Genomic DNA, 25,472 nt, shown 5'->3' with positions numbered 1-25,472 from the left:
AACGTGCACACGATTTACTATTTCGTTCCCTCGATTTACTAAAACGTGCGCACGATTTACTATTTCGTTCCCTCGATTTACTAAAACGTGCGCACAATTTACTGTTTCATTCCCTCGATTTACTAAAACGTGTGCACAATTTACTGTTTCATTCCCTCGATTTACTAAAACGTGCGCACGATTTACTATTTCATTCCCTCGATTTACTAAAACGTGTGCACAATTTACTGTTTCATTCCCTCGATTTACTAAAACGTGTGCACAATTTACTGTTTCATTCCCTCGATTTACTAAAACGTGCGCACGATTTACTATTTCATTCCCTCGATTTACTAAAACGTGTGCACAATTTACTGTTTCATTCCCTCGATTTACTAAAACGTGTGCACAATTTACTGTTTCATTCCCTCGATTTACTAAAACGTGCGCACGATTTACTATTTCATTCCCTCGATTTACTAAAACGTGTGCACAATTTACTGTTTCATTCCCTCGATTTACTAAAACGTGTGCACAATTTACTGTTTCATTCCCTCGATTTACTAAAACGTGTGCACAATTTACTGTTTCATTCCCTCGATTTACTAAAACGTGCGCACGATTTACTATTTCATTCCCTCGATTTACTAAAACGTGTGCACAATTTACTGTTTCATTCCCTCGATTTACTAAAACGTGTGCACAATTTACTGTTTCATTCCCTCGATTTACTAAAACGTGTGCACAATTTACTGTTTCATTCCCTCGATTTACTAAAACGTGCGCACAATTTACTATTTCATTCCCTCGATTTACTAAAACGTGCGCACGATTTACTATTTCATTCCCTCGATTTACTAAAACGTGCGCACAATTTACTATTTCGTTCCCTCGATTTACTAAAACATGCGCACAATTTACTATTTCGTTCCCTCAATTTACTAAAACGTGCGCACGATTTACTATTTCGTTCCCTCGATTTACTAAAACGTGCGCACAATTTACTATTTCGTTCCCTCAATTTACTAAAACGTGCGCACGATTTACTATTTCGTTCCCTCGATTTACTAAAACGTGCGCACAATTTACTGTTTCATTCCCTCGATTTACTAAAACGTGCGCACAATTTACTATTTCATTCCCTCGATTTACTAAAACGTGCGCACAATTTACTGTTTCATTCCCTCGATTTACTAAAACGTGCGCACGATTTACTATTTCATTCCCCGAATTTACTAAAACGTGCCCACAATTTACTGTTTCATTCCCTCGATTTACTAAAACGTGCCCACAATTTACTATTTCAGTCCCTTGATTTACTAAAACGTGCGCACGATTTACTATTTCATTCCCCCGATTTACTAAAACGTGCCCACAATTTACTGTTTTATTCCCTCGATTTACTAAAACGTGCACACAATTTACTGTTTCATTCCCTCGATTTACTAAAACGTGCGCACAATTTACTGTTTCATTCCCTTGATTTACTAAAACGTGCACACAATTTACTATTTCATTCCCTCAGTTTACTAAAACGTGAATATGATTTTCTATTTCGCTCCCTTGATTTACTAAAACGTGCGCACAATTTACTGTTTCATTCCCTCGATTTACTAAAACGTGCGCACAATTTACTATTTCATTCCCTCAGTTTACTAAAACGTGAATATGATTTTCTATTTCGCTCCCTTGATTTACTAAAACGTTCGCACAATTTACTATTTCCATCCCTCTATTTGCATGATTTATAAATCGAGAGAACGAATTAGTAAATCATGCACATGTTTCAGTAAATCGGGGGAACGAATAAGTAAATTGTACACAATTCTTGCATGTCATGCACGGGGCTCCATACATTCCAGAATTACGGAATTATTATTAAGTATTATTAATTATTAATAATTAATTAATTAAATAATTATTAAAGAATTATTATTAATTTTTGATGCACTTTATTCATTTCCAATACAGCTTAAAGTACAAAAGAGTGCTTTAGTGTAACTTGATTATATCTTGTCAATTAGATGGTAAGAGTACAAAGTACTTATGCAGTATGACTCGGTTCAGAAACAATATTATTAGCCAACCTTAAGAGGTTCTTATGATAGGATTCTTCATATACCTTTTCAAGAAGCAGACCTACAATCTAAGTAATATTTGCATATTAAATTAAATGAGTGTACATTTGGAAGTTGTTCTTTCTTTAACTTTCTTTAAAAATGATTTTACGACTTTCACTTCATTGCAGTGGTTAACATTTGAGTGTGTTTTAGGTTGCTTAATATGTATCTGCTCTGCTTTGTCAAGTATGTTTCACACATTATGTGAGAGATGATACTGCACATTATGACGTTATATGCGATGTGGTCAATTACATGAGTGAATGAGTTGATGTGTGCGGTCAGATGTGCATTCAATAATGGTGTAATTTCAGAGAGTGTCTTTTTCCTCTATGTACATTGCAAATCAATTTGCCTGCTGAGAGAGAGAATAAAATTATATGACAAGGAAGTAGGGTTCAAATTGCAGACAGTATTTCAGACTGGGCTGGTGGTTTGAGAGGGATCTGCTAATCTCCTGCAAGGTGGCATTCTGTGCCAGTGCTATTTCTCACCTTTATCTCCCACACATCTGAATCAGCAAAGAAGAGTCTGCCACGTTACACTCTTGATTTCCTCTAGCCAGTTTGCCCAGCTGTTCATATGTTAGCTGACAGAGCTGGAGTTATCTGAGGTCTGTCTCTTTTGATCATTGTTGACAGGTTTCATTCTGAGACCAGAACTTTCTGAACCCAGCTGACCCCACACAGACTGGCCAATAATGACAAACCGAATGTACATTGATTTGATGTTCAATTATTTTTATCATACCCAGTTAATCAGGCATTGCTTTTCACCTGTATATCAACACCCACAATAGTTGCATTGCTGTTGGAGTGTCAGTTATTCAGAAAAACAAGTGAACCTGAACACACTATCTAATATTTTGTATGAGCTGCTGTTCTATGGAAAACAGCTATATAAAATTATTATTATTTTTATTTTTGTGTGTGTGTGTGTGTGTGTGTTTGTGTGTGTGTGTGTGTGTGTAAAAAACAAAAAACAAAAAAACAACTTGGGGGGAACTATTCCATTACAAGCTTTGAGTAGAATGCCTGTATTTGTTCATTTATTATAAACTGAACCAGGTAGGTAACATGAGTGGACAGAGCTGAAGTGTTGTGCTGTGGGGTTTCTTACAGACCTTGTTGACCGTGAGTGTGTCTTGAATGCAAAGTGGCTTTCTGATGCTAATATGTCAATTTAATGCTAATAGCGCAGTGCATCAGAAGCAAAGTAACAACACATTTTTAAATTGTGGCATTTTACTGACACGCATAATGTGTTTTTCCATGTTGTAAGGTTTTAGAAAACAATGCAAGCTAAAGGTTCCATAATGTAACAATGTCCTAGTTGGCAAGTCCTAGTTTTCTGCTTCCTCTATTTGTGAACATTACAGTTTTATTACCACCGATTGCACAAGCAAATTTACACCACTACTGGCCAATGGACAATGTTGTGCAGACATGCAGTATTTATTCCATTTCATTGAATATATAGTGGACAAGTCATACTGAGCTAAAAATATTATCTTGTGTAATGCAGTTCGCCACTTGGTTATTGCTTAGGCAACAAGCTAATGACATGCAATGACACTTAATGGCTTAAAACTCAATTAGTGCTCAGTGGAGAACATTTACTCAATAGCATATTGCCCTTTCCCTGCTTTAAATGACAAGTTTAAGAGTCTTCTTACATTTCGAGACGAGCTTCTGAGAGCCAGGCAATATAGTTTCATTAACTGAAATGATTTCTTTATAATTACAGTAAGTGAAGCTGGAGAGAGAGAGAGATAGGTAGTATTGAATGAGGATTTGAAGACAGATAAAGCTGGGTATATTTAGCATAATGATAATTTATTCCCAATTTACAGAAAATGTGACCTAAATGCAAAAGATAAACAGAAAAGGGCACAAAAGTTAGCCCTGAGGCATGCCACTAGTAATCTAAGAGGTCTGTGATCTGAAACTTTTAATTTGGACAAACTTAGCCCAACCCGATAAATAGGATCTAAACCACTCAAAGTGATTCCAATGGAAATCAATCTCTCCAATAAAATACTATGCACAGCAGGGTCAAAAGCGCAGCTATCGATAAATCTTTTGTAGTCAGTCTCTGTGCTGTTAAATGGTTGACAGGCAGACAGAAATTGCTTAAACAAGTTATTCTCTGTATGAGCATATAGCTGTCAAACTTTTCCAATAATATATAAAAAAGGTTAAATTAGAAATGGGTCGAAAATGTTCTAGGTTATTATGATCCGTGCCAGGGTTCTTAAGTATAGGGTTATGACTGCTTCTTTAAGAGATGAAGGAATAATACCGGTTGTAAGGGAAGAATGTATGATTTGAATTATCAGCCGTAACAGGAGGTAAACAGGACTTAACCAGATGTGTATGAATAGGTTCTAACTGACAACCCAGCCTGGTAAAAGGTAGGATAGCAGCAGGAGAAGTGCTGCTTATAGTGTTGTTTTTTTTTTGTTTTTTTTGTTTATTTTTTATTTAACCTTTATTAAATTTAAAAAAAAAAATGGGACAGGAAAGGTCCCATTGAGTTACAGTAACTCTTCTCCCAGGGAGTCCTGGCTAAGACAGGCAGCCAAAAGTTTCAATACATAAGAGACAGGACATAAATTACATAATACACCACAAATCTCTATACAATATACATACTAGAAAACAAAACAAAACATTAACGTCAGCAAATACAAACATACAATTGTATAAGATACCTAATTAAAAACAATTGCACTGTTCAGTCAGAGATGACTTTAAAAGGTTTTTAAAAGTATTAATAGATGGAAGTGATACTAGATTTAAAGTATTTTGGAGTTCATTCCAGTCATTTGGTGCATATGATGAGAAAGCTTTTTTATCAATGGCTGTTTTTGTTGATGGAATAATTAATAGTATTTTCTTTGACGACCTTGTCCTGTAAACACTATTTTGGTAAATTAGCAAATTTGAAATATAGACGGGTAATTTACCCATTAGTGCTTTAGCAATAAAAATCAATAAATGGATTTTCCTTCTAAGGGAGAGGGAGGGCCATTGTACAGTTTCATTTAGAGTGCAGTGGCACCTGTAATGAAACGTAAAGCTGAGTGGTACAGTACATCTAGTTTTTTTTTTAATAAAAGTGAAGTAGAGTGCATATAAATTAGATCATCGTAATCTGAAACTGATAGAAATGTGCTCTGCACCAACCTTTTCCTTGCTGAATAAGGAAAGCACTTCTTTAATCTAAAATAAAAACCTAACTTGAGTTTTTTTTAAAAGGCTCTCAATATGGACCCCAAAAGACAATTCATCATCCAACCAAATACCTAGGTATTTGTAGGAAGTAACTCTCTCTATTGGAGTAACACTTTGTGTTAAAATAGTGAAATCGATAAGAGAATGAGAATGTGAACGTGTAAAAATCATCAATTTTTTTTTTTTTTTTTTTAGCATTTAATACCAACTTTAATCCTACCAGAGATGTTTGTACCTGATTAAAGGCAGACTGTAAATTATAAATTGCTTCCTTCAATGACATAGCAGAGGTGTACAAAATAGTATCATCTGCGTACAGAAGAGCCTTAGCTTGATTCAGATTCAAACCTAAATTATTTATATAAATGGAAAATAAAATATGTCCGAAAACTGATCCTTGAGGGACACCCATTTTTACGTCTAGCAGGGATGAAGAACAGTTATCTAATGCCACACACTGAGTTCAACCACTCAAGTAATTAGAAAACCGTGCTTAATCTTTAAATACACCATTTTGTTGTGTATAATAAGACCAGACATTATATGTACAACATCAGGAAGATTAGACCCTTCCTATCGGAGCATTCCACACAAATTCTTGTCCAAGCTCTTGTTCTATCCAGAATGGACTGTTGTAATGCTCTTTTGGCTGGCCTTCCAGCATGCACTATCAAGCCTCTTCAGTTGATCCAGAATGCTGCAGCAAGACTGGTCTTCAACGAGCCGAAGAGAGCGCACGTCACTCCTCTCTTCGTCAGTCTGCATTGGCTGCCAGTAGCTGCTCGCATCCAATTCAAGGCTCTGATGTTTGCTTACAGAACGGCCGCTGGCTCTGCACCGCTATACCTTACCTCACTACTTCAGACTTATGCGCGCTCCACAAACTTGTGTTCTGCAAGTGAACGGCGGCTTGTGGTGCCATCACATAGGGGCACAAAATCACTCTCACGAACCTTCTCCGGGTCTGTTCCTGGCTGGTGGAATGACCTACCACACTCTATCCGAGCAGCTGAATCTTTAGCCACTTTCAAAAAAATGCTAAAGACATATCTTTTTCGTCAACACTTGACCCGGTAATAGTTGCACTTACTTTGATTTCTATTTTCATTTTATCTATTTGTGTATTAATAAAAAAAAATAATAATAAATCCTTGCTACGAGCACTTTAATGTCATAACTGTGACTTCACTCAGCACTTATGTACTGTTGTTCTCATGTTGATTTGATTGATTCTACTACTCTCATTTGTAAGTCGCTTTGGATAAAAGCATCTGCTAAATGACTAAATGTAAATGTAAATGTACTGTACACATTCCAGTCAGCAACTTTTGCTTATAACTGAGTTCAGGAATAAACCAGGGAGGTGTATGAGCAAATGAAACCGTCCAAGTTCAGTAATTGTAGTGAGAAAACAATTCGTCCAGGCTAAGTCCATCTATATTCATCAGGTTATTTCCAAGGACTAACAATGTTTTCAAAGCCTAAAACTCTCAAAGCACTATAATCTGTTGTAGGCCATGTCGATTGTTGCAGTTTAAACTGTTTTATGTTGTATTAACCCTCATTGTGATTGTCTTTCCTTCTCATCTCATTATGGGCTGTTTTCAAAAAAGACTGTTCATTCATTTTCATAGGACCCCAAGAGAATGTGAGATGTTTTCATGGTAAAAGCTGTTACTACCCACTATGGTAACAGAAAAGCCACCTTTCACCATTGACAGCTATTCAACTGAAGTCATTGTTTTATGACAATATTTCACAATACAAGCAACATATAAAAGGCAAAATATTTCTTTATATTATAGTATATGAATTTTCAGTGACAGATGTTTAGAGGGCTCACACCAAACCAACATCAAAGAAGCATCGGCATTAAAAGCAGACTGTGGTGTTGTGTTGTGTTGTGTTGTGTTGTGTGTGTCTGGGCAAAAAAATTGTGCTTCAACACAATGCAAAAACTAGCATGCACATTCTGCACCTTTGTGAGAAGAAATAACTCTCCATACCAGCAGGTGGCAGTAGTCCATATTTGTCATTCAAAAAGGGAAAACAAAACTAGGAGTGTGAATATGCAAACCATAAACAAAGCAGCGGTAATTAATCACATGGCCTATAAAGCTCATGTGATTGGCTCGAAAACAGTTGTGTCCAGAACTGAGTAACATGACCAAAAATTGCAGATTTCAAATCCCATATTTCCAGCCAGCCAGCCAAGTAACTGCAACTGAGATGAATGGGATTGCAAACATAGCTTTCTCTGAATACAATCCTAAAATCATATGGATTAGTTTTATGATCTCTTTATGAACTTTTTGAAGCATCATCAAAAAGATCTACACTTTTGTTCCGAAGATGAACTAAAGTCATAGGGCTTTGGATCAACACGAATGTAGCATCTGGCGATATAAACACAATTGTAAAAGGCAATCACCGCTGCAGGCCCGTAAGGTCTGGCTCCCCCACTGAACGCTATCACCCCATCTGCAACATGTGCTCTTTACACACATTTCAAAGACACCTATGAGACAGGCCACCATATATTGTCTATACAACTGGATTCTTTGCCATTAATTCATTGACAATCTCGTCTAAATGAATGAACATGCATTTCCCCAGTACATCTTGTTTATTATTACAAGCACCTTATTATGACCTATATTTAACGACTAATAAATAAATAAGTAAATAAATAAATAAGCTAATAAATGTCATTACATGAGGGTGAGTAAATAATGAATTTTCATTTTTGGATGAACAATCCCCTTAATATTATTCAATATATCCCACACAACCCACAGATATGCACTATAGGTGAAGTGGAGACTCTAAATTGTCTGTAGGTGTGAATTTATGTCAGCCCCAAGATGGTTTAAAATAAATTTCCACTTGTCAAATACCCAAGATATAACTTTTTTCCAAAAATTCCTGTGGCTAAGACTGGTATTACTAGCACAGGAGGTGTGTAAACCAAATGAGTCTAATTTCTCTTTCGCAGTGAAGTAAATTGATACTGATTACTAGCTGAGTCGACTGAGTGATTTCAAATTGCTGTGATTGAAGTGCTTCTCTGACTCATTTGGAATCTCAAACTGACAGGGATTTGGGGCTTTAAATTGAAGATATAACAGCAAATTATCATTGTTCAGTGTCGCATATAAACTTCAATTTCTTTGCAGGCACATTGTTGAATATGCATTCGCTGTATGTTGTGCACACTTAAGTGATGTATTCATTGCACAGATGGTCTCCATGAGTTTCAAAGCTTCCTGTCTCAAGTACATTCACACTTGTCAGAAAACACCGGCAGCCATGAAATCAGACAGGCACTCTGCTGCTGGCTTTTATTTATGCATTTCTCTGCAGTCTTTTCAAATAAACTCAGTGGCTGTAGACATTTGGGCAGAGTTTACATATCGGTCACTTAAGAGAGCTGGAGGTATACAAATTCGTCCTGGTCAAACATGTATGGACCATTCTATAGAATTGGTTCAAAGTCAGAAAGTTGGAAATGTTTAAAAAAAATATTTATTTTTTTATGTATTCAAATTGTATAATATCCAAGGTACACATGTCTAGTAATTCTGCAGTTCTCATATTGTATTTTCAGAAAGTTTTGGAATATTTTTTCTCTCCTCAAATTTGAAGTGATATATTGACCTATTAAAGGATTAGTTCACTTTCAAATAAAATTTTCCTGATAATTTACTCACCCCCATCACTTCATCGACATGACTTCAATGGACTCCAAACGGTTGAAGGTCAAAATTACAGTTTCAGTGCAGCTTCAGAGGGCTTTAAACGATACCAGACGAGGAATAAGAGTCTTATCTAGCGAAACGATCTGTCATTTTCTAAAAAAAAAAATACAAATGTATATGCTTTATATAAACAAATGATCGCCTTCCAAGTGCTTCCACCAAAACGACACTTCCATATTCTTTAAAAAGCTTACGCTGTATAGTATGTTCTATGCCTTCCCTATTCTACTTTCAGAACGAACGCAGCGGCAGTTTAGTTTTTTCCATAAGTAGAATAGGGAAGGTGTAGGACATAAGGCAATCATTTGTTTATATAAAACATATATATTTGCATTTTTTTTAGAAAATGAGCAATGGTCTTTAGGAGAGGCTTCTTTCCTGAACGGCACCCATGCATGCCATTCCTCTGCAATGTACTCTTAAAGGGTTAGTTCACCCAAAAATAAAAATAATGTCATTAATTACTCACCCTCATGTCGTTCCACACCCGTAAAACCTTCGTTCATCTTCAGAACACAAATTAAGATATTTTAGTTTAAATCCGATGGCTCTGTGAGGCCTGAGCAATGACATTTCCTCTCTCAAGATCCATTAATGTACTAAAAACATATTTAAATCAGTTCATGTGAGTACAGTGGTTCAATATTAATATTATAAAGCCACGAGAATATTTTTGGTGCACCAAAAAAACTAAATAACGACTTATATAGTGATGGCCGATTTCAAAACACTGCTTCAGGAAGCTTCGGAGCATAAATGAATCGGTGTGTCGAATCATGATTCGGATCGTGTGTCAAACTGCCAACGGCTGAAATCACGTGACTTTGGCGCTCCGAACAGCAGATTCGATACACTGATTCATTTATGCTTCGAATCTTCATGAAGCAGTGTTTTGAAATCGGCCATCATTATATAAGTCGTTATTTTGTTTTTTTGGCGCACCAAAAATATTCTCGTGGCTTTATAATATTAATATTGAACCACTGTACTCACATGAACTGATTTAAATATGTTTTTAGTACATTAATGGATCTTGAGAGAGGAAATGTCATTGCTGGCTATGCAGGCCTCACTGAGCCATCAGATTTCAACTAAAATATCTTAATTTGTGTTCCGAAGATGAACAAAGGTCTTATGGGTGTGGAACGGCATGAGGGAGAGTGATTAATGACAGAATTTTCATTTTTGGGTGAACTAACCCTTTAAAGGTTAGAATCTCATCTTTTTAATGCATCTAACCATTTGAAAAACTCCTAACGAGCGCTGAGAAGTGCCTCTAAACCAGAGTTTACAATCCGTGTGTGCCATCTGGCTGTGAAAAAATTAATAATTTATTCATATATTTGAATATATTATTTGACATGGAATATCTCAGGAAGGCAATAAGATTGGAGAAATTTTTTTTTTGGTGATGCTCTCCTACATGTGAGCTGCATCTGGTTCAAATTTTGTGGTGATAGCATAAAGTATAGATGAATAAATATATAAATATATATACATATAGTCTTTTATCAGCAGTTTCTCAGCATGAAAATGTCCAAATGTAATTTAATTTGGAGTTATGAGTCTTTAATTTTGTGAATGTCGCTCAGAAAAAAAACTCTAAACAAAGTCTTCAGGTCTTAAAGGGTTAAATACGAAGGGGTTTTAACACCCTTTTATAGTCAACTGTCTGCTGGACACCTGTGTAATGAATAACTAGACTCACCTGTGGTTAAATTCTTGTTAAATTAGACATTTGTAGTCTAAAATTTAGCTTTGCTCCAGAGACTTTCATCAGTGGGGCGTACTTATTTTTGCATAACCCTAATTTGAGTAAAACTGAAAATTTTGTTCTGTAAGTTATATTATTAACCTTACTTTCATGTTATAAGTTAAACTGATGTTATACAGGGAGTGCAGAATTATTAGGCAAGTTTATTTTCTGATCATATTTTTTTTCCAAGCACATTTTACCAATTCCAATCCACATCAATCTTAATAACTACTATTAATATTGTTTTTAATCATTTATAAGTGATATATAATTGTTCATGAAGGCTGGAAATGAAGAATGCCCTATATTCAGGTGTGCAGAATTATTAGGCAGGTTTTCTTTTACAGATAAAATGAGCCAAAAAAGAGATTTAACTCAGACTGAAAAGTCAAAAATTATTAAATACTCATGAGAAGGACGCAATACTAATGTAATACTAGAAATTGCAAAGTTAAAGCATGACCATTGGACAGTGAAATGCTCATTGGGTCAGCGGGGTCATACAAAAACAGCTGGAGAAGAAAAGACACGTTAACTGCAAAAGAATTAAGAATTAAGGTGAAGAATTAAGTGTGAAACCATCATTTAGTCCATCTCTGCAAGATGGACATTTCAGGATAAGAGATGGACTAAAAGTGAACTCCCACACCTTACTGCCAGATTCTGGAAGATAAATTCTTCAAACAGTGGTACAAGAGGATGTGGTGCTGGTCCTTCAGGAGTCACTCTCAAGCTGTCTGTCTATAAGGCCTATAAAAACCCAGTCTTCATGTACTTTATAACACTTCAGCTTGTGATTCTTATTAAGAGCAGGTCATTTTTTAGGATTCTTCACCTAACCTAAGTCTCTGAGATCCTGACACCTCACACTTCTGAAGACTCCAGGTAGGTTTCAGTACTGGGAAATGGTGGCGCTGGAGACTAAAGGGTTCCTGATTGTTTCACACTTAATTCTTCACCTTAATTCTTAATTATTTTGCAGTTAACGTGTCTTTTCTTCTCCAGCTGTTTTTGTATGACCCCGCTGACCCAATGAGCATTTCACTGTCCAATGGTCATGCTTTAACTTTGCAATTTCTAGTATTACATTAGTATTGCGTCCTTCTCATGAGTATTTAATAATTTTTGACTTTTCAGTCTGAGTTAAATCTCCTTTTTGGCTCATTTTATCTGTAAAAGAAAACCTGCCTAATAATTCTGCACACCTGAATATAGGGCATTCTTCATTTCCAGCCTTCATGAACAATTATATATCACTTATAAATGATTAAAAACAATATTAATAGTAGATATTAAGATTGATGTGGATTGGAATTGGTAAAATGTGCTTGGAAAAAAAATATGATCAGAAAATCAACATTTCTATAATTCTGCACTCCCTGTATAAAATTTAGTCTTGTCAACATTTTGGAAATTGTTTTTGTGTTCATTGAGATATTAAAATGTTACCTTTCAAAGGGGGTGCACTCATTTACGCTGAGCACCGTATATGCAAAAAACAATGACGACAACTGCAACACAGACGTCAGTATGCAAATAAAGAAAAAGAGAAATGGAAAAATATACAAAAAAGGAAGTAAAATATGAAAATTAACTTTAGAGTGACAGACATGATGTGATTTGCTGAATGAGGGATGAGAGCAGATATAATAATCATGTAGTTCAAAGCTGCAGACAGAAACATCAGATTCAAGACGGAAACACATGAAAGTAAGAACAACTCATGTTCATTCTTCAACCACAACTAGACTTTGAGATGTTAATATTGTCTGAATGATTAAGTATGTTGCATTCATGCTGCTGTTAACATACTAACTGAAACTGTCGTATTTTGCTCCAAAATTAATCCAGGAATATTTGATTAATTTTGTTTTTCAATGTGTTTCTTCCTCAGAAATGGAGCAAACTCTATATTTCATTCTTCTTCTCATTGGTGAGTGTGTTTGTTGTTTTATTGATGGTTTATAGTTTCATCAGGTTTGAATCTGTTATGAAAAGCATTAAATCAAACTCTCTCTTTCACAGCTCTCTGCTCCGTATCTGAATGTGTTCAGCGTCAGTATCACTTTATAAACGTGAGGAAGACCTGGACTGAAGCTCAGAGATACTGCAGAGAGAATTACACAGATCTGGCCACCGTTGACAACATGAACGACATGAACAACATGAACGAGCTGAACAAGAGTGTGAATGTTGAAGTGTATGTCTGGATTGGGCTGCAGAAGACAGGTGTTGATAAATGGCAGTGGTCTTCAGGTGAACCTGCGCTCTATCTGAACTGGGCTCCTGGACAACCTGATGGCAGAGATTGTGCTATAATGAGAAATAGACAATGGCATGATGGGTCATGTAGTGAAAGCCTGACTTTCATCTGCAGTTCATCTAACAATGGTGAGTTCAGTTCCCTACAATGACAATAAACATTCATTTATAAAAAGTTACACCGTATACTGTACAAACTTTTAATGCAATACTAAATGCTGCTACTTTTTAATGTAGTCATAAATATAGATGAGACTCTGGATATTTGTTCACATTCAACTTCTGTATAGAAAATAAACCGATATTCAACACATTGATCTTTTGTTGTTGATGACTGTGGGAATCTGCCATTATATAGAGCATAGAGAACAAAGTTTAATTATTCTCTTAATGTTTTTCATTGATTTGAAAAACATATAAATATAAACAATAAAAATGTAGTTTTATTGTGTTCATTTATTACCCGTATTAAAAAAATATGCAAAAGTCATTTTGTTTGGAGATTGTAAAAAAAAAAAAAAGCCTTTTCAACATAAATATAAAGTTGCAAGAAAATTCACAAATATTAAATCAGCAAAACCATGAATATATTGTGATTATTTAATATATCATCAGCTGTAGAAACAGTCTTTGAATGAAAAGTGTTTCTGATGTTTCCACCGCTGCCCTTATTCACACCCAAACCACAAAGCAGTGTAAGAATAATGAACATACTGATTCATGAATCTGTTTCCATCTGTTTTTCTTAAAGCAAACACAGGACTCATCTTTGTCAATCAGACGATGAATTGGAAAGACGCTCAGAGTCACTGCAGACAGAATCACATTGATCTGGTCAGTGTGAGGAACCAGAATGAGAATCAACAGCTTCAGACGTTCATCAATGATAGTCACATACCTGGTGATGTCTGGATCGGTCTGTTCAGAGACTCGTGGCAGTGGTCAGATCAGAGTGACTCCTCATTCAGATACTGGAGGTCTGGTGAACCTAATAATGTTGGAGGAAATGAAAACTGTACAGCAATCCAACCGAACACTCAGCGACACTGGATAGACATCTCTTGCAACAACCAGTATTCTTTTGTGTGTCATGAAGGTGAGCAGATCCTCACAAATCTTAAAGTTCACGCTACATGTCTGACATGACAAATTCCTCCACAGTGTTTGTTCTGCATGTTGTTTTTGATCAGTCTCTCTCTAGTTTCTGCTTGCGGTTTGTTTTGTGTCCAGATAAACTGATCGTAATCGACCAGAATCTGACATGGTCTGAAGCTCTGAGATACTGCAGACAGAATCATATGGATCTGGTCTCGGTTCATTCAGAACAGATGCAGCGTCGTGTGATGAATGTGGTTCATCGGGCGTCTACTGAGGCGGTGTGGTTGGGTTTGCGTCACTCCTGCACCGTGGGCCTCTGGTTCTGGGTGAGCGGACAGACCGTGTGCTATCAGAACTGGGCTCCAGGGAACAGCACAGGAGAGGAAGATTGTGAGCGTACAGTGAGATCTGGAGCAGTTCAGTCTGGAGGAGATCAGCGCTGGATCAGCCGTCCTGAGACTGACAGACTCAACTTCATCTGCAGCAGAAATGAAGAGTGAAGGATTTGTTTGTGCTGTTCTTTCATAACTGGCAAATCTTCTTCTTTTTTTTTTTTTTACTGTTTTCATCAGATAATATGCTTATATGAAAGTACAATGATAATTTCTGTATCTGAAGAGTATGAGTCTTTTTAATACCAATATAACATGCTTTAATATGCACTATATATGTTTTAAAGACCCCATGAAATTAAAATCATCTGTGGCTTTAAGCTACATTTACATTTCAAAATTATAGTAAAAAAATAATTCTGTAACACTTTCTGTGAAGCATGTATATATAATGCATTATAAGGGTCTTAAACTATTAAGTTTATATAATTTTTAAATGTTTTATGTCGGAGAAATGGTATGTGGCCATTTCATAATAGTGATTGGAAGTACCATGTGAGTATTTACCCTATTTTTATTTTATTTATTTTTATGTAGGTTTTGACCTGCCACTTTATTATTTAGCTTTTTTATTTTAGAGATTATTTGGAGTGCGGCTGATCTTGTCAATGGGATCGGTGCACAGGTGTTCATGATTTCAGCGTTTAAAGTTGCCTCGAGCCCCTAACACCACTGAAGACTAGTTAAAACTAATATTTAATAGGGTAAAAAAAAAAATATATATAAATTGTTGGATCGCTTTTAGTTACAATTATTTTTGAAATTTAAAAGTCCAATTCGAATCGGTAGATCATGATTTTGTATAGTGGCCGCATTTAGAGTATTTTGTTTAGTCGGATAAAATGATATTTTTAGTGAGAGCGATTTGATCGTTTAGCATGCACAAACAAACAATTCGGGTTAAAAGTTAGTGTTTGTCAATTACGTGAATTCGAATTTGAGTGTGAATAAAGTGCATCAAAATGGCTCCTGTGGTGGATGTTTTTCGGGAATTTTCATCTGAAGAACTGCTTTTGTCACATAGTTATTGTTGTCAGTTATTGCAGATTCTTATAAAACAAAAATACCCTCTAAGGATAAAAGTTTAAAAGAAATTTGTGTAACGTCCTGAAAGGTCTTATCGAGCTGGGTGTTTTAGAAATACCCTTAGAAAATACTAGTGTTGCAGAAGAAATGTTTGATCCTTCTCTCTGTGTCCAGGCCATTAGTTTGAGAGAATTAAAATTGAGAGTTAAAAAATGCAAAATTAGAGTTACAAAAACATGAAATGGATCATCAGTCATTTCATCATACTTTTTGACGCATAAAATCATGTTTAAAGAGAAATCATGAGATAGATCTCCGACTGTTTCACCTGTTTTAGCCTCTCGAAAATGTTTGGTGATAGAGTCTGTTTTTATTGCAAGATTGTTATTGTATGTAGTTTGACTGGTTGTTTCCTTCTGTAATGATTTGTCTGCCCTCTATTGGTCAGAAATGTGTAATATCTTGACATTGTTTACTTAAAGGGTTAGTTCACCCAAACATGAAAATATGGTCATTAATCACTCATTCTCATGCCGTTCCACACCCGTAAGACCTTCGTTCATCTTCAGAACCCAAATTAAGTTATTGTTAATGAAATCCAATGGCTCAATGAGGCCTGCATAGCCAGCAATGACATTTCCTCTCTCAAGATCCATAAAGGTACTAAAAACAAATTTAAATCAGTTCATGTGAGTACAGTGGTTGAATATTAATATTATAAAGCGATGAGAATATTTTTTTGTGCACCAAAAAAACAACAAAATAATGACTTTTTAACAATATCTAGTGATTGCCGATTTCAAAACACTGCTTCTTGAAGCTTTGGAGCGTTATGAATCAAATCAGCCATTCGGAGCGCCATAGTTATGTGATTTCAGCAGTTTGGCCGTTTGATACGCGATCCGAATCACTGAATCGACTCAAAAGATTCATAACGCTCTGAAGCAGTGTTTTGAAATCGGCCATCGCCTTGTTACTTTATAATATTAAAGGTGCCCTAGAACTTTTTTTTAAAAAGATGTAATTTAAGTTTAAGGGTGTCCCCTAAATGTGTCTGTGAAGTTTCAGCTCAAAATACCCCATAGATTTTTTTTTATTCATTTTTTTAACTGCCTATTTTGGGGCATCATTATAAATGAGCCGATTCAGGGCTACTGGCCCTTTAATTCTCCTGCTCCACGCCCACAGAGATCGCGCTTGCCTTAAACAGTGCATAAACAAAGTTCACACAGCTAATATAACCCTCAAATGGATCTTTACACAGTGTTCGTCATGCATGTGGCATGTATGCGTCGGATTATGTGAGTATTGTATACTGTTATATTGTTTACATTTGATTCTGAATGAGTTTGATAGTGCTCCGTGGCTAAAGCTAACATTACACACTGTTGGAGAGATTTATAAAGAATGAAGTTGTGTTTATGAATTATACAGACTGCAAGTGTTTAAAAATGAAAATAGTGACGGCTCTTGTCTCCGTGAATACAGTAAGAAACGATGGTAACTTTAACCACATTTAACAGTACATTAGCAACATGCTAACAAAACATTTAGAAAGACAATTTACAAATATCACTAAAAATATCATGTTATCATGGATCATGTCTGTGGTCGGGGGTGACGAGATAGGGGGCTTCTATGATATTAGACTGCGTAGCCTATAATAAAAGATAATGAATTTCAAACCTGAACCAAACATTTTGGTTTTTATTCAAAGATCAACAGTCTGTCATTAGTCTTTAGTCTGCCACAAAAAAAACAACATTAAAATCATGAACTCAAATGTCATTGTGAAACAAAAAACAAAAACATTGACTGTTGTAAGTTACAGTGCATAAATCCGACCTTTCTGTATAGCTTAATGCTAATAAGCTTAAACCAAAATAACTAAATAATTGTGTAATGAAGTATTTTTTGTACGCAGTGCCGCAAACAATCAATCACTCCTTTACGCGTGCATCACTGTCCTCCTCGCGGCTGCAGCTACTTGCGCTCTCTTCATCAAGGCTTAAAACAAAAACGGCATGCATATCTAAATTTGCGGCTAGCCGCTTACGGTATTTTTTTAGAACTTAGAAAAAAGATGCTGCAGCCAATGAGCAGCCGGCGGGGGCTGGTTGTAGGACGACTCAACCTCCACAGACAGTTTTTAATGTTTATCAGACAATAACTACTCAAGATTTTGCTTTAGTATAATTTTCGGGACAATTAGGTCCAGATTCGGGATTCGGGACAACAGTTTAGATTTTGGGACTGTCCCGAATTTTTCGGGACGTCTGGTCACCCTAGTTACGTTAAAGTCGGTGTTATGTTGAGATTCGCCTGTTCTTCAGAGGTATTTTAAACAAATGAGATTTATATAAGAAGGAGAAAGCATGGAGTTTGAGACTCACTGTATGTCTTTTCCATGTACTGAACTCTTGTTATTCAACTATGCCGAGATATATTCAATTTTTCAATCGAGGGACCCTTTAAAGTAGCCTCATGGAGCCATCTGATTTCAACTAAAATATCTTAATTTGTGTTCTGAAGAAGAATTTGTTGTTCTTGTGTTCACTCACTGTCTGGTCTCGTTAAGCTATACTTACCCGTATGCTTACCTCAGGGACTCCCTCGCTCCTTACCTGCTTACCTGTCTCCTGTGCTATCTGATCTCCCAGTGTGTTCCTCGTCTGTGTGTGAGTGGTCCTACGTCTCCTACGTTCTCCAGCTCCATCCAGTTCCAAGTCTCCACCATCTGCAATCACAAAAGGACCGTAAATATCACCAGACTTTACCATTGCTCATCTTCTTTACTCTGCTTACCATATCTGCTCACTGGTTTATCAATAAAGACTACTTACCGTTTGTGTCATAACAATGAGGACTTTAAACAGTTTGGTCAGGAGAAGGTCTTTTCCAGCCTTATTGCTGATCTGAAATATTCAGAGGATTTCAGTCTGTAGATGACACTATTCTTAGAGCAGGGCTTATAGCCTAATGTGGGGATATTCTTTGGTCTCATTGTATAGGTGGCTTTTTTGAAAATGTCATTACCAACAAGCATTTCTGTCGGTACTGTCTAATTGTGCCAACAACCTTTAAATCTTGGCCTAAAAAGAACAAACAGAAATTGTGCACATCTACTGATGGCATCAAATTCAATTCAGTTTTTTTTTTAGTCCACTTAAATTTAGGCCATAATTTATTTGAATGTATTGTGGCTAATGATTTGGCAGTTTACATTAAACATTTGGTTACAGTTAAAAAGCACTTTGCCTACAATGAGCTGAATAGAGCCACTGCACAAGTCAGGCATTCAGGAAGTCTCACAATGCAGTTAAAGAAGATGGCTGACGACTGTGGTTCTGCTGCACAGAAGTGATGTCTCTTGAGCTCTTATGTAGGAAGTAAAAACCCAATATAAGGTGCCTTAAACTGAAGCAAATGGTTGGGCTGATCTGTGCTCCCAAAATTATTCATAATGAGATTGGCTACCTCAAGTTTTTACCACAAGAATGTCTCTGTAAGAAGGACAGTGTTTCCTGCTGAAAGTTTGAAAGCAAAATGTTGCACTACGCAGACCTTATACTACGGTTTGGACGCGTGATTTTGGGCGTGGTTTGCGCTTCTGGTTTGGGAAAAAAAATCATGCGGTTTAGACCTCTGGTTCGCTTGTGGACCCTCAGGTTTGAAAGTGAACATTCATATTTTATGAACTGTGCAAGGAAACTGTATAATTTTGTGCATCTTTGTAAAACTTTGGCAAAAAGGCACCAGTTGCTCCAGTCCTATCTAGCGTGTGGCAGTGAAGCACATGAACACAACTGCAAATTGTGCAATACAATAATACAAAATGCAATAAGGACTGCTAATTGTGTCTCTCAGAGTACTTCAGAGGTATCGGGGGTTGTTTATAAAGGAACCAAATGGCCATGTTGTTGTAGACTAGTGTTGCTTTCATCAACTAAAATTATGACTAAATATTGTCATCAACGAACCTTTATCACGTGACGAAAACGAGACGAGACGTAACGTAAATGCTGGTCATGTGACGATGACTATAATTAAATGTATAATGCAATATTGTTGGCGAATAAAAACGAGACTAAATGTGGTTTACAAAATAAAAACTATGCTAAAATGTCTCTTCATTTTTGTTTTTAAACGAGACAAGATTAATTGTTATAATGTTATTTTGTCTCGTCTAGTCGCATTATTATTATTTCTGTTTCCTGTGTCTCACTTCAGGAGCTGCATCAGGTCGCCCTGCGCAGACGCAGGCAACGTCACTTCCTCTGACATAGAGAAAGGGACAGATATGTAGGTAAATATGTAGATTTCACGTGCTCATAACTTCATGAAAAATGCACAAATCATAGAAAAAGCACATCATTATTCAAAGCAGATTCTTACGATTAAAATGAAAACAAAATCAACATAATATATTGCGTTGATCACAAGATATTACTCATGGAATGATTTAACATACTGGGCTAAAAACATGTCTCTCATCTTTCCGGGATGCAGTGTGTATCCAATGTTCCATGGACCATCCATATTCGTTTTCCAACATGGAATAACACAAAATAGCTATCGTCTTAAAGCTTAGAAACTCAGCTTTTCAGTGCATCTAATCATTTCGAAAAACCCCTAACGAGTCCTGAGAAGTGCCTCTAAACTGGAGTTTATCGCCCGTGGGCGCCATCTAGCTGTGAAAAAATTAATAACAATTTAATAAACTATACTTTATGCTATCTCACATGTAGGAGTAGCCTGACGTGGTCATACTCAATTCTAGTCAGAATATGAGTCTGATACTGCTCCATTGGGCTTTGATTATGGGGGCGTATTTCAACCGATCCAGGAAAGACCTCAATTGGATAGACCTACAACCAATCAGAGCTACAGAGTAAGTGACGTATGTTGAGCGACGCATAGTTGTCAACAGAACTCTTCTTAGCGACCATTGGGGCCAGCTGATTAATCAAACTTTTGCCGAATCCTGTAGGAAGGACGGCAAAGACATCTTTCCCATCGACAAATGCCTTGATCGCGGTCCTCTGTTCCTCTTTTAAAATTAATGCGCTGTCGATCTTCTATAACGGACACGATGGCGGAATCTACACATCTCCGTTCTTCAACAGCCATCATTGTTGTAAACTAATTGACCTTTTGCAAAGACTCGCCCCCCTTAGTTACTGTTGCTTTGTCCGACAAGCCGTGGTGCTATCACGCCACACGAGTCCATTTATAGCATCAAATAAACATGAATGAACATGAGAATCAATGTTGTTTCAAACGCGGAAAGACGTCAATATGCACAATTTTTCAAGTTTAACTCCACCGATGTTAATCTTCTAACTCCTGACTGCTTTGTTGGACAAAATGGCGGATGCGGCATTCTGATTGGTTAGATCGCTTGTCAATCAAACTCCCCAAGCGCTCTTTGATGACGTGGGTGGTCACGTAACCGCAGATAGCCTGTCCATCATCGATTAAAGCCCGCCCTGGCAATTTGATTGGCTCGGCCTTCTGGGAGCCGAGCATAATTACTCCACAATGGATCGAGTCCAGACCGAATTTGATGACGTGGATCACTGATAAGCCACGCAATATCGCGTTCAATATCGACGGCGATTCATATCGATATTGAACGCGATATTGTGTGGCTTATCAGTGAACTACGGCTCTGTCTATTAAATGCCGCTTCATTTGAAAGCAGGTGATGGTGATTTAGCGGCAATCAGGGAACCGGCTTTACTGACGAAATGCGCGTGACAAAAGCATTCGATATATCGCCCAGCCCTAATTTTTATCCAATCTTATTGCATTCCTGAGTTATTCCATCAAATTAAAAAAAAAATGAAAAATTATATATATATATATATATATGTCTTACCAGCAGGTATATGTCTTATATATATATATATGTCTTACCAGCAGTTTTTCAGCATGAAAATGTCCAAATGTAATATAATTTATATTTTCTAAAACATTAATAAAGTGTTCTATCAAATGATACCTACATTTTGACTCTCCTTGCTACAGTTTTGGAGTTATGAGACTTTACTTTTGTGTTTGTCACTCAGAAAAAAAAGAAAAAAAAAAAACTCTAAAAAAGCCATCAGGTCTTAAACGGTTAAGAGATATCTCAAGGCATTATAAGGTATTCTCTATAAGGTAACAATATAATAAGACAACCTTGTTTGAAATGGGTTTGGCTAAAAGAACATTTTGGTTTCGTCTATACTACTAGGTACTTATACTATATTGACTGGGTTAAATAGAATTGCATTACTAAAAAGAGACTAAAATACAATTTTCATTGACTATAATTAGACTAAATGTCATCAGTTTTCGTCGAATAAAACTAGACGAAAATAGTCATGGATAATTCTGACTAAAGACTAAAATGCTCTGACTTTTAGTCGACTGAAACTTGACTAGACTAAAAAGAGTATAAACGTGACTAAAACTAATAACTAAAATGACAGCTTGATACAAAGACTAGACTAAAACTAAAATTAAAACAGGCCGCCAAAAACAACACTATTGTAGACCACAGCAGCTGTGGGTATGTCTTTGGAAAAAAATAACCGATACTCATTAGTCCAACCAAGGTCTACTTTGTTATTGGACTGTATGAATCTGTGCTTTTGTCTGACCTTGGAGTTCACTGCAAACTCTGATCCAAAGTATGTGTGTTAAAGCTGACATTCTCTTTGATTACTATCCTCTTCCTCAGTGTGTTAGCAGTATCACTTGCCTCAAGAGTTCCCACAAATCTTTATGACTGTAGTGTATATCCACCCAAACAGATGCTGTTTCTGCTACCAACACAATTTTTGAGGTGGCACAAAAACTACAGTCAATTTCACCTGAAGCACCAAGTTTTATATTGGGTGATTTTAATCATGTGTCGCTGAAAAAAGCACTGACACATTATTATCAATATGTCACCTGCCCAAGATGGAATAATACACTAGATTTGTGTTATGGATCAGTGAGGGATGCCTACAAATCATTACCTTCACTGGGCTAGGCCGATCACAATGGTGTGTTTTTATTGCCTACATATAAGACTGAAATCTAGCACAGAACATAATTCTAGTGATTCTAGTGATCTGTATAAACAAACAGCCACCAGGGAGCTGAAAGCAGAAATTATAAAGGCCAAAAAAGAATTATAAAGTGAGATTAGAGAGTGAAACGGCTGCTAATAACCTGGGTTCAGCCAGGTCCAGTATGAAAAATATATTAGATCAGTGGTTCCCAAACTTTTTATCTTGAAGTACCCCCTGAAGGGATTAACATCTTTCCGTGTACCCCCTCTCTTCCACTTCGACTGCAGTCACACCTTTACCATTAAGGGACAATATTTGCCTCCTAAATTGATTTTCCAGTGTTTTTTTTTTTGTTGTTGTTGTTGTTGTTTTTTTACCTTTATGAATAACTTTATTTATATTATAATGTTTTAAATAAAAAATGTTCAATAGAGAAATATGCAATGATGGTAAAACTAAGTCAAACTTTTAAATATTAAACTAAAACCGCCAGTAGGTGGCAGCAAGTCACTGTTTTTATGAGTGAGTCATCGAGTCATTCATTCAGTAACGAAGCAAGTGGCTGTGAATTAATCATTGAATCATTGACTCACGATTCGTTCAAAGCCGCAGAATTGTTCGCGAAACACAGACGTGTGTTGTAGTTCTGCTGTGGTTTTCGTTAGAACGTACTCGGTTACTAACGTAACCTCGGTTCCCTGAGATACGGAACGAGTACTGCGTATGGGGAAAGGTCTCCCTTTTTCCCCGCTGCTGAAGCCTTTTTCAATAACGCAGTGTAACTGCACCGTCATTGGTTCACTCATAGACAAGTTGTTGAACCAATGGCGGCGCGGCATAGCTGCGCGGCCTATGGCGACAAAGCGCGCGAATATTCCCGCCGAAATGGGCGGGGTATAGGGCTATATAAGCAGGCGTTTCGCCATAGGATTTCAGTGTCAATCGACTGAAGCGACGACCCTGAGCCGCAGCCTCGTGGCACGGCAAGTGACGCAGTACTCGTTCCGTATCTCAGGGAACCGAGGTTACGTTAGTAACCGAGTACGTTCCCTTTCGATACTTCACTCGTACTGCGTATGGGGAACGAATTCAACCACGCCGTGCCACGGCTGGGAACGATATAGCTTGCATTTGGCCACCCAGAGGGGGGCAAAAAGGACAAGCGGAGGCAAAGCCTAACCGAACCCATGGTTACACTGAAGGAAGATACTTCCTATGGTGGCGTGAAGCGGGACCTGTTGGAAGCCGCTAATCACACCGACAGGACCCGAGCTTGTAAGGTCGGGACATCGAGGTGATAGAACCTGACAAAGGTGGACGGCGAAGACCAGCCGGCCGCCTCACAGATGTCTTGGATGGAAACTCCGTTGGACCAAGCCCACGAGGAAGCCATTCCTCTAGTGGAGTGGGCCCTGACTCCTATGGGGCAATTAGTGCCCAGTGAGGAGTAGCACAGGTTAATAGCATCCACTATCCAACGGGAAATGCGTTGTTTCGAGACCGGAGACCCTTTGGTGCGGCCGCCAAAACAAACAAAGAGCTGATCTGACTGTCTGAAAGACTGTGATCGGTCTATGTAGGTCCTCAATGCCCTGACTGGGCAGAGTAGCTGCAGCTCTGGTTCGTCCGCCGAGGGAGGAAGAGCAGAGAGCGAGATGACCTGAGCTCTAAACGGAGTTGAGAGCACTTTAGGGACGTAGCCATGCCTAGGTTTCAGAACGACCTTAGAGTCACCAGGCCCGAATTCGAGGCACGCACGGTTCACGGAGAGGGCCTGCAAATCGCCAACACGCTTTACCGATGCTAGTGCTAGTAGCAGAGCGGTTTTTAGCGTTAGGGGCCTGAGGTCGGCTGAACCCATTGGTTCAAATGGGGCTCCTTTCAAGGCCCTGAGGACCAACGAGAGGTCCCAGGAGGGAATAGTGAGAGGGCGAGGAGGATTCAAACGCCTAGCACCTCTCAAAAAACGGATCACGAGCCCGTTTCGTCCCACCGATTGGCCAGCAATAGGAGCGTGGAACGCTGCAATGGCTGCTACGTAAACCTTAAGCGTGGAAGGGGAGCGCCCCATTTCCAAGCGTTCTTGGAGGAAAGACAGTATGGAAGATACGTCACTCTCCACAGGGTCTATGTTGCGTGTTGAACACCAATCAACAAAGACTGACCACTTCTGGTCGTAGAGGCGCCTCGTAGATGGGGCTCTAGCCTGAGAAATGGTATTTAGGACGTCCTCGGGGAGGCTAGTCGGCTCCCATCGAGGGACCAGAGGTGCAGAGCCCAGAGCTGCGGCTGTGGGTGCCAGATTGTTCTGTTTGCCTGAGAGAGGAGGTCCCGTCTCAGGGGAATCGGCCACGGGGCTCTTAGAGAGAGCCTGAATAGCTCTGAGGACCAAACCTGGTTCCTCCAGAGCGGGGCCACCAGAAGGACTCTGTGCTGGTCTTCTCTGATACGCCTGATGACCTGGGGGATCAGTGCGATCGGAGGGAAAGCATAAAGGAGCGTGCTGGGCCATGTGTGGGCCAGAGCATCTACTTCCTTCGAGAAAAATGTTGGGCAATGAGAGTTGTCTTCTGAGGCGAAGAGGTCTACCTCTGCCTTCCCGAAGAACTCCCAGATCGTGAGGACCACTTGGGGGTAGAGCATCCACTCGTCGGAGGGGATGTTGCTCCGTGACAACATGTCCGCACCCAGATTGTTCCTGCCAGGAACATGAGTCGCTCTGAGCGACTGAAGCCTCGGAAGAGCCCATTCCAGCAGACGTTTCGCCAGAGCGCATAAGCGGCTGGACGAAAGACCGCC

General features: G+C 38.0%; 1 protein-coding gene across 1 annotated transcript; it reads left to right on the top strand.

The window, feature by feature from the left end:
* The first annotated feature begins 12,461 nt into the window (after window positions 1-12,461).
* Window positions 12,462-15,862, top strand: LOC137020207 (C-type mannose receptor 2-like). The gene is made up of 5 exons (XM_067385460.1): window positions 12,462-12,559; window positions 12,744-12,782; window positions 12,875-13,240; window positions 13,863-14,207; window positions 14,342-15,862. Exons 2-5 carry the CDS (start codon window positions 12,746-12,748, stop codon window positions 14,707-14,709), a joined length of 1,116 nt encoding a protein of 371 aa, XP_067241561.1. The 5' UTR covers window positions 12,462-12,559; window positions 12,744-12,745; the 3' UTR covers window positions 14,710-15,862.
* Window positions 15,863-25,472: the final 9,610 nt, after the last annotated feature.

The sequence above is a fragment of the Chanodichthys erythropterus genome, chromosome 5 (genome assembly GCF_024489055.1).
Source record: "Chanodichthys erythropterus isolate Z2021 chromosome 5, ASM2448905v1, whole genome shotgun sequence".
Classification (NCBI taxonomy): Eukaryota; Metazoa; Chordata; class Actinopteri; order Cypriniformes; family Xenocyprididae; genus Chanodichthys; species Chanodichthys erythropterus.
The sequence above is the reverse complement of the archived record's forward strand: the minus strand, read 5'-3'. Positions and strand labels throughout refer to the sequence as shown.

Coding starts and splice junctions, on each gene's coding strand:
- LOC137020207 (XM_067385460.1), top strand. CDS start 12,746: ATGGAGCAAACTCTATATTTCATTCTTCTTCTCATTG. Junction 12,783..12,874: donor TTTCATTCTTCTTCTCATTG/GTGAGTGTGTTT, acceptor TCTCTTTCACAG/CTCTCTGCTCCGTATCTGAA. Junction 14,208..14,341: donor TTCTTTTGTGTGTCATGAAG/GTGAGCAGATCC, acceptor TTTTGTGTCCAG/ATAAACTGATCGTAATCGAC.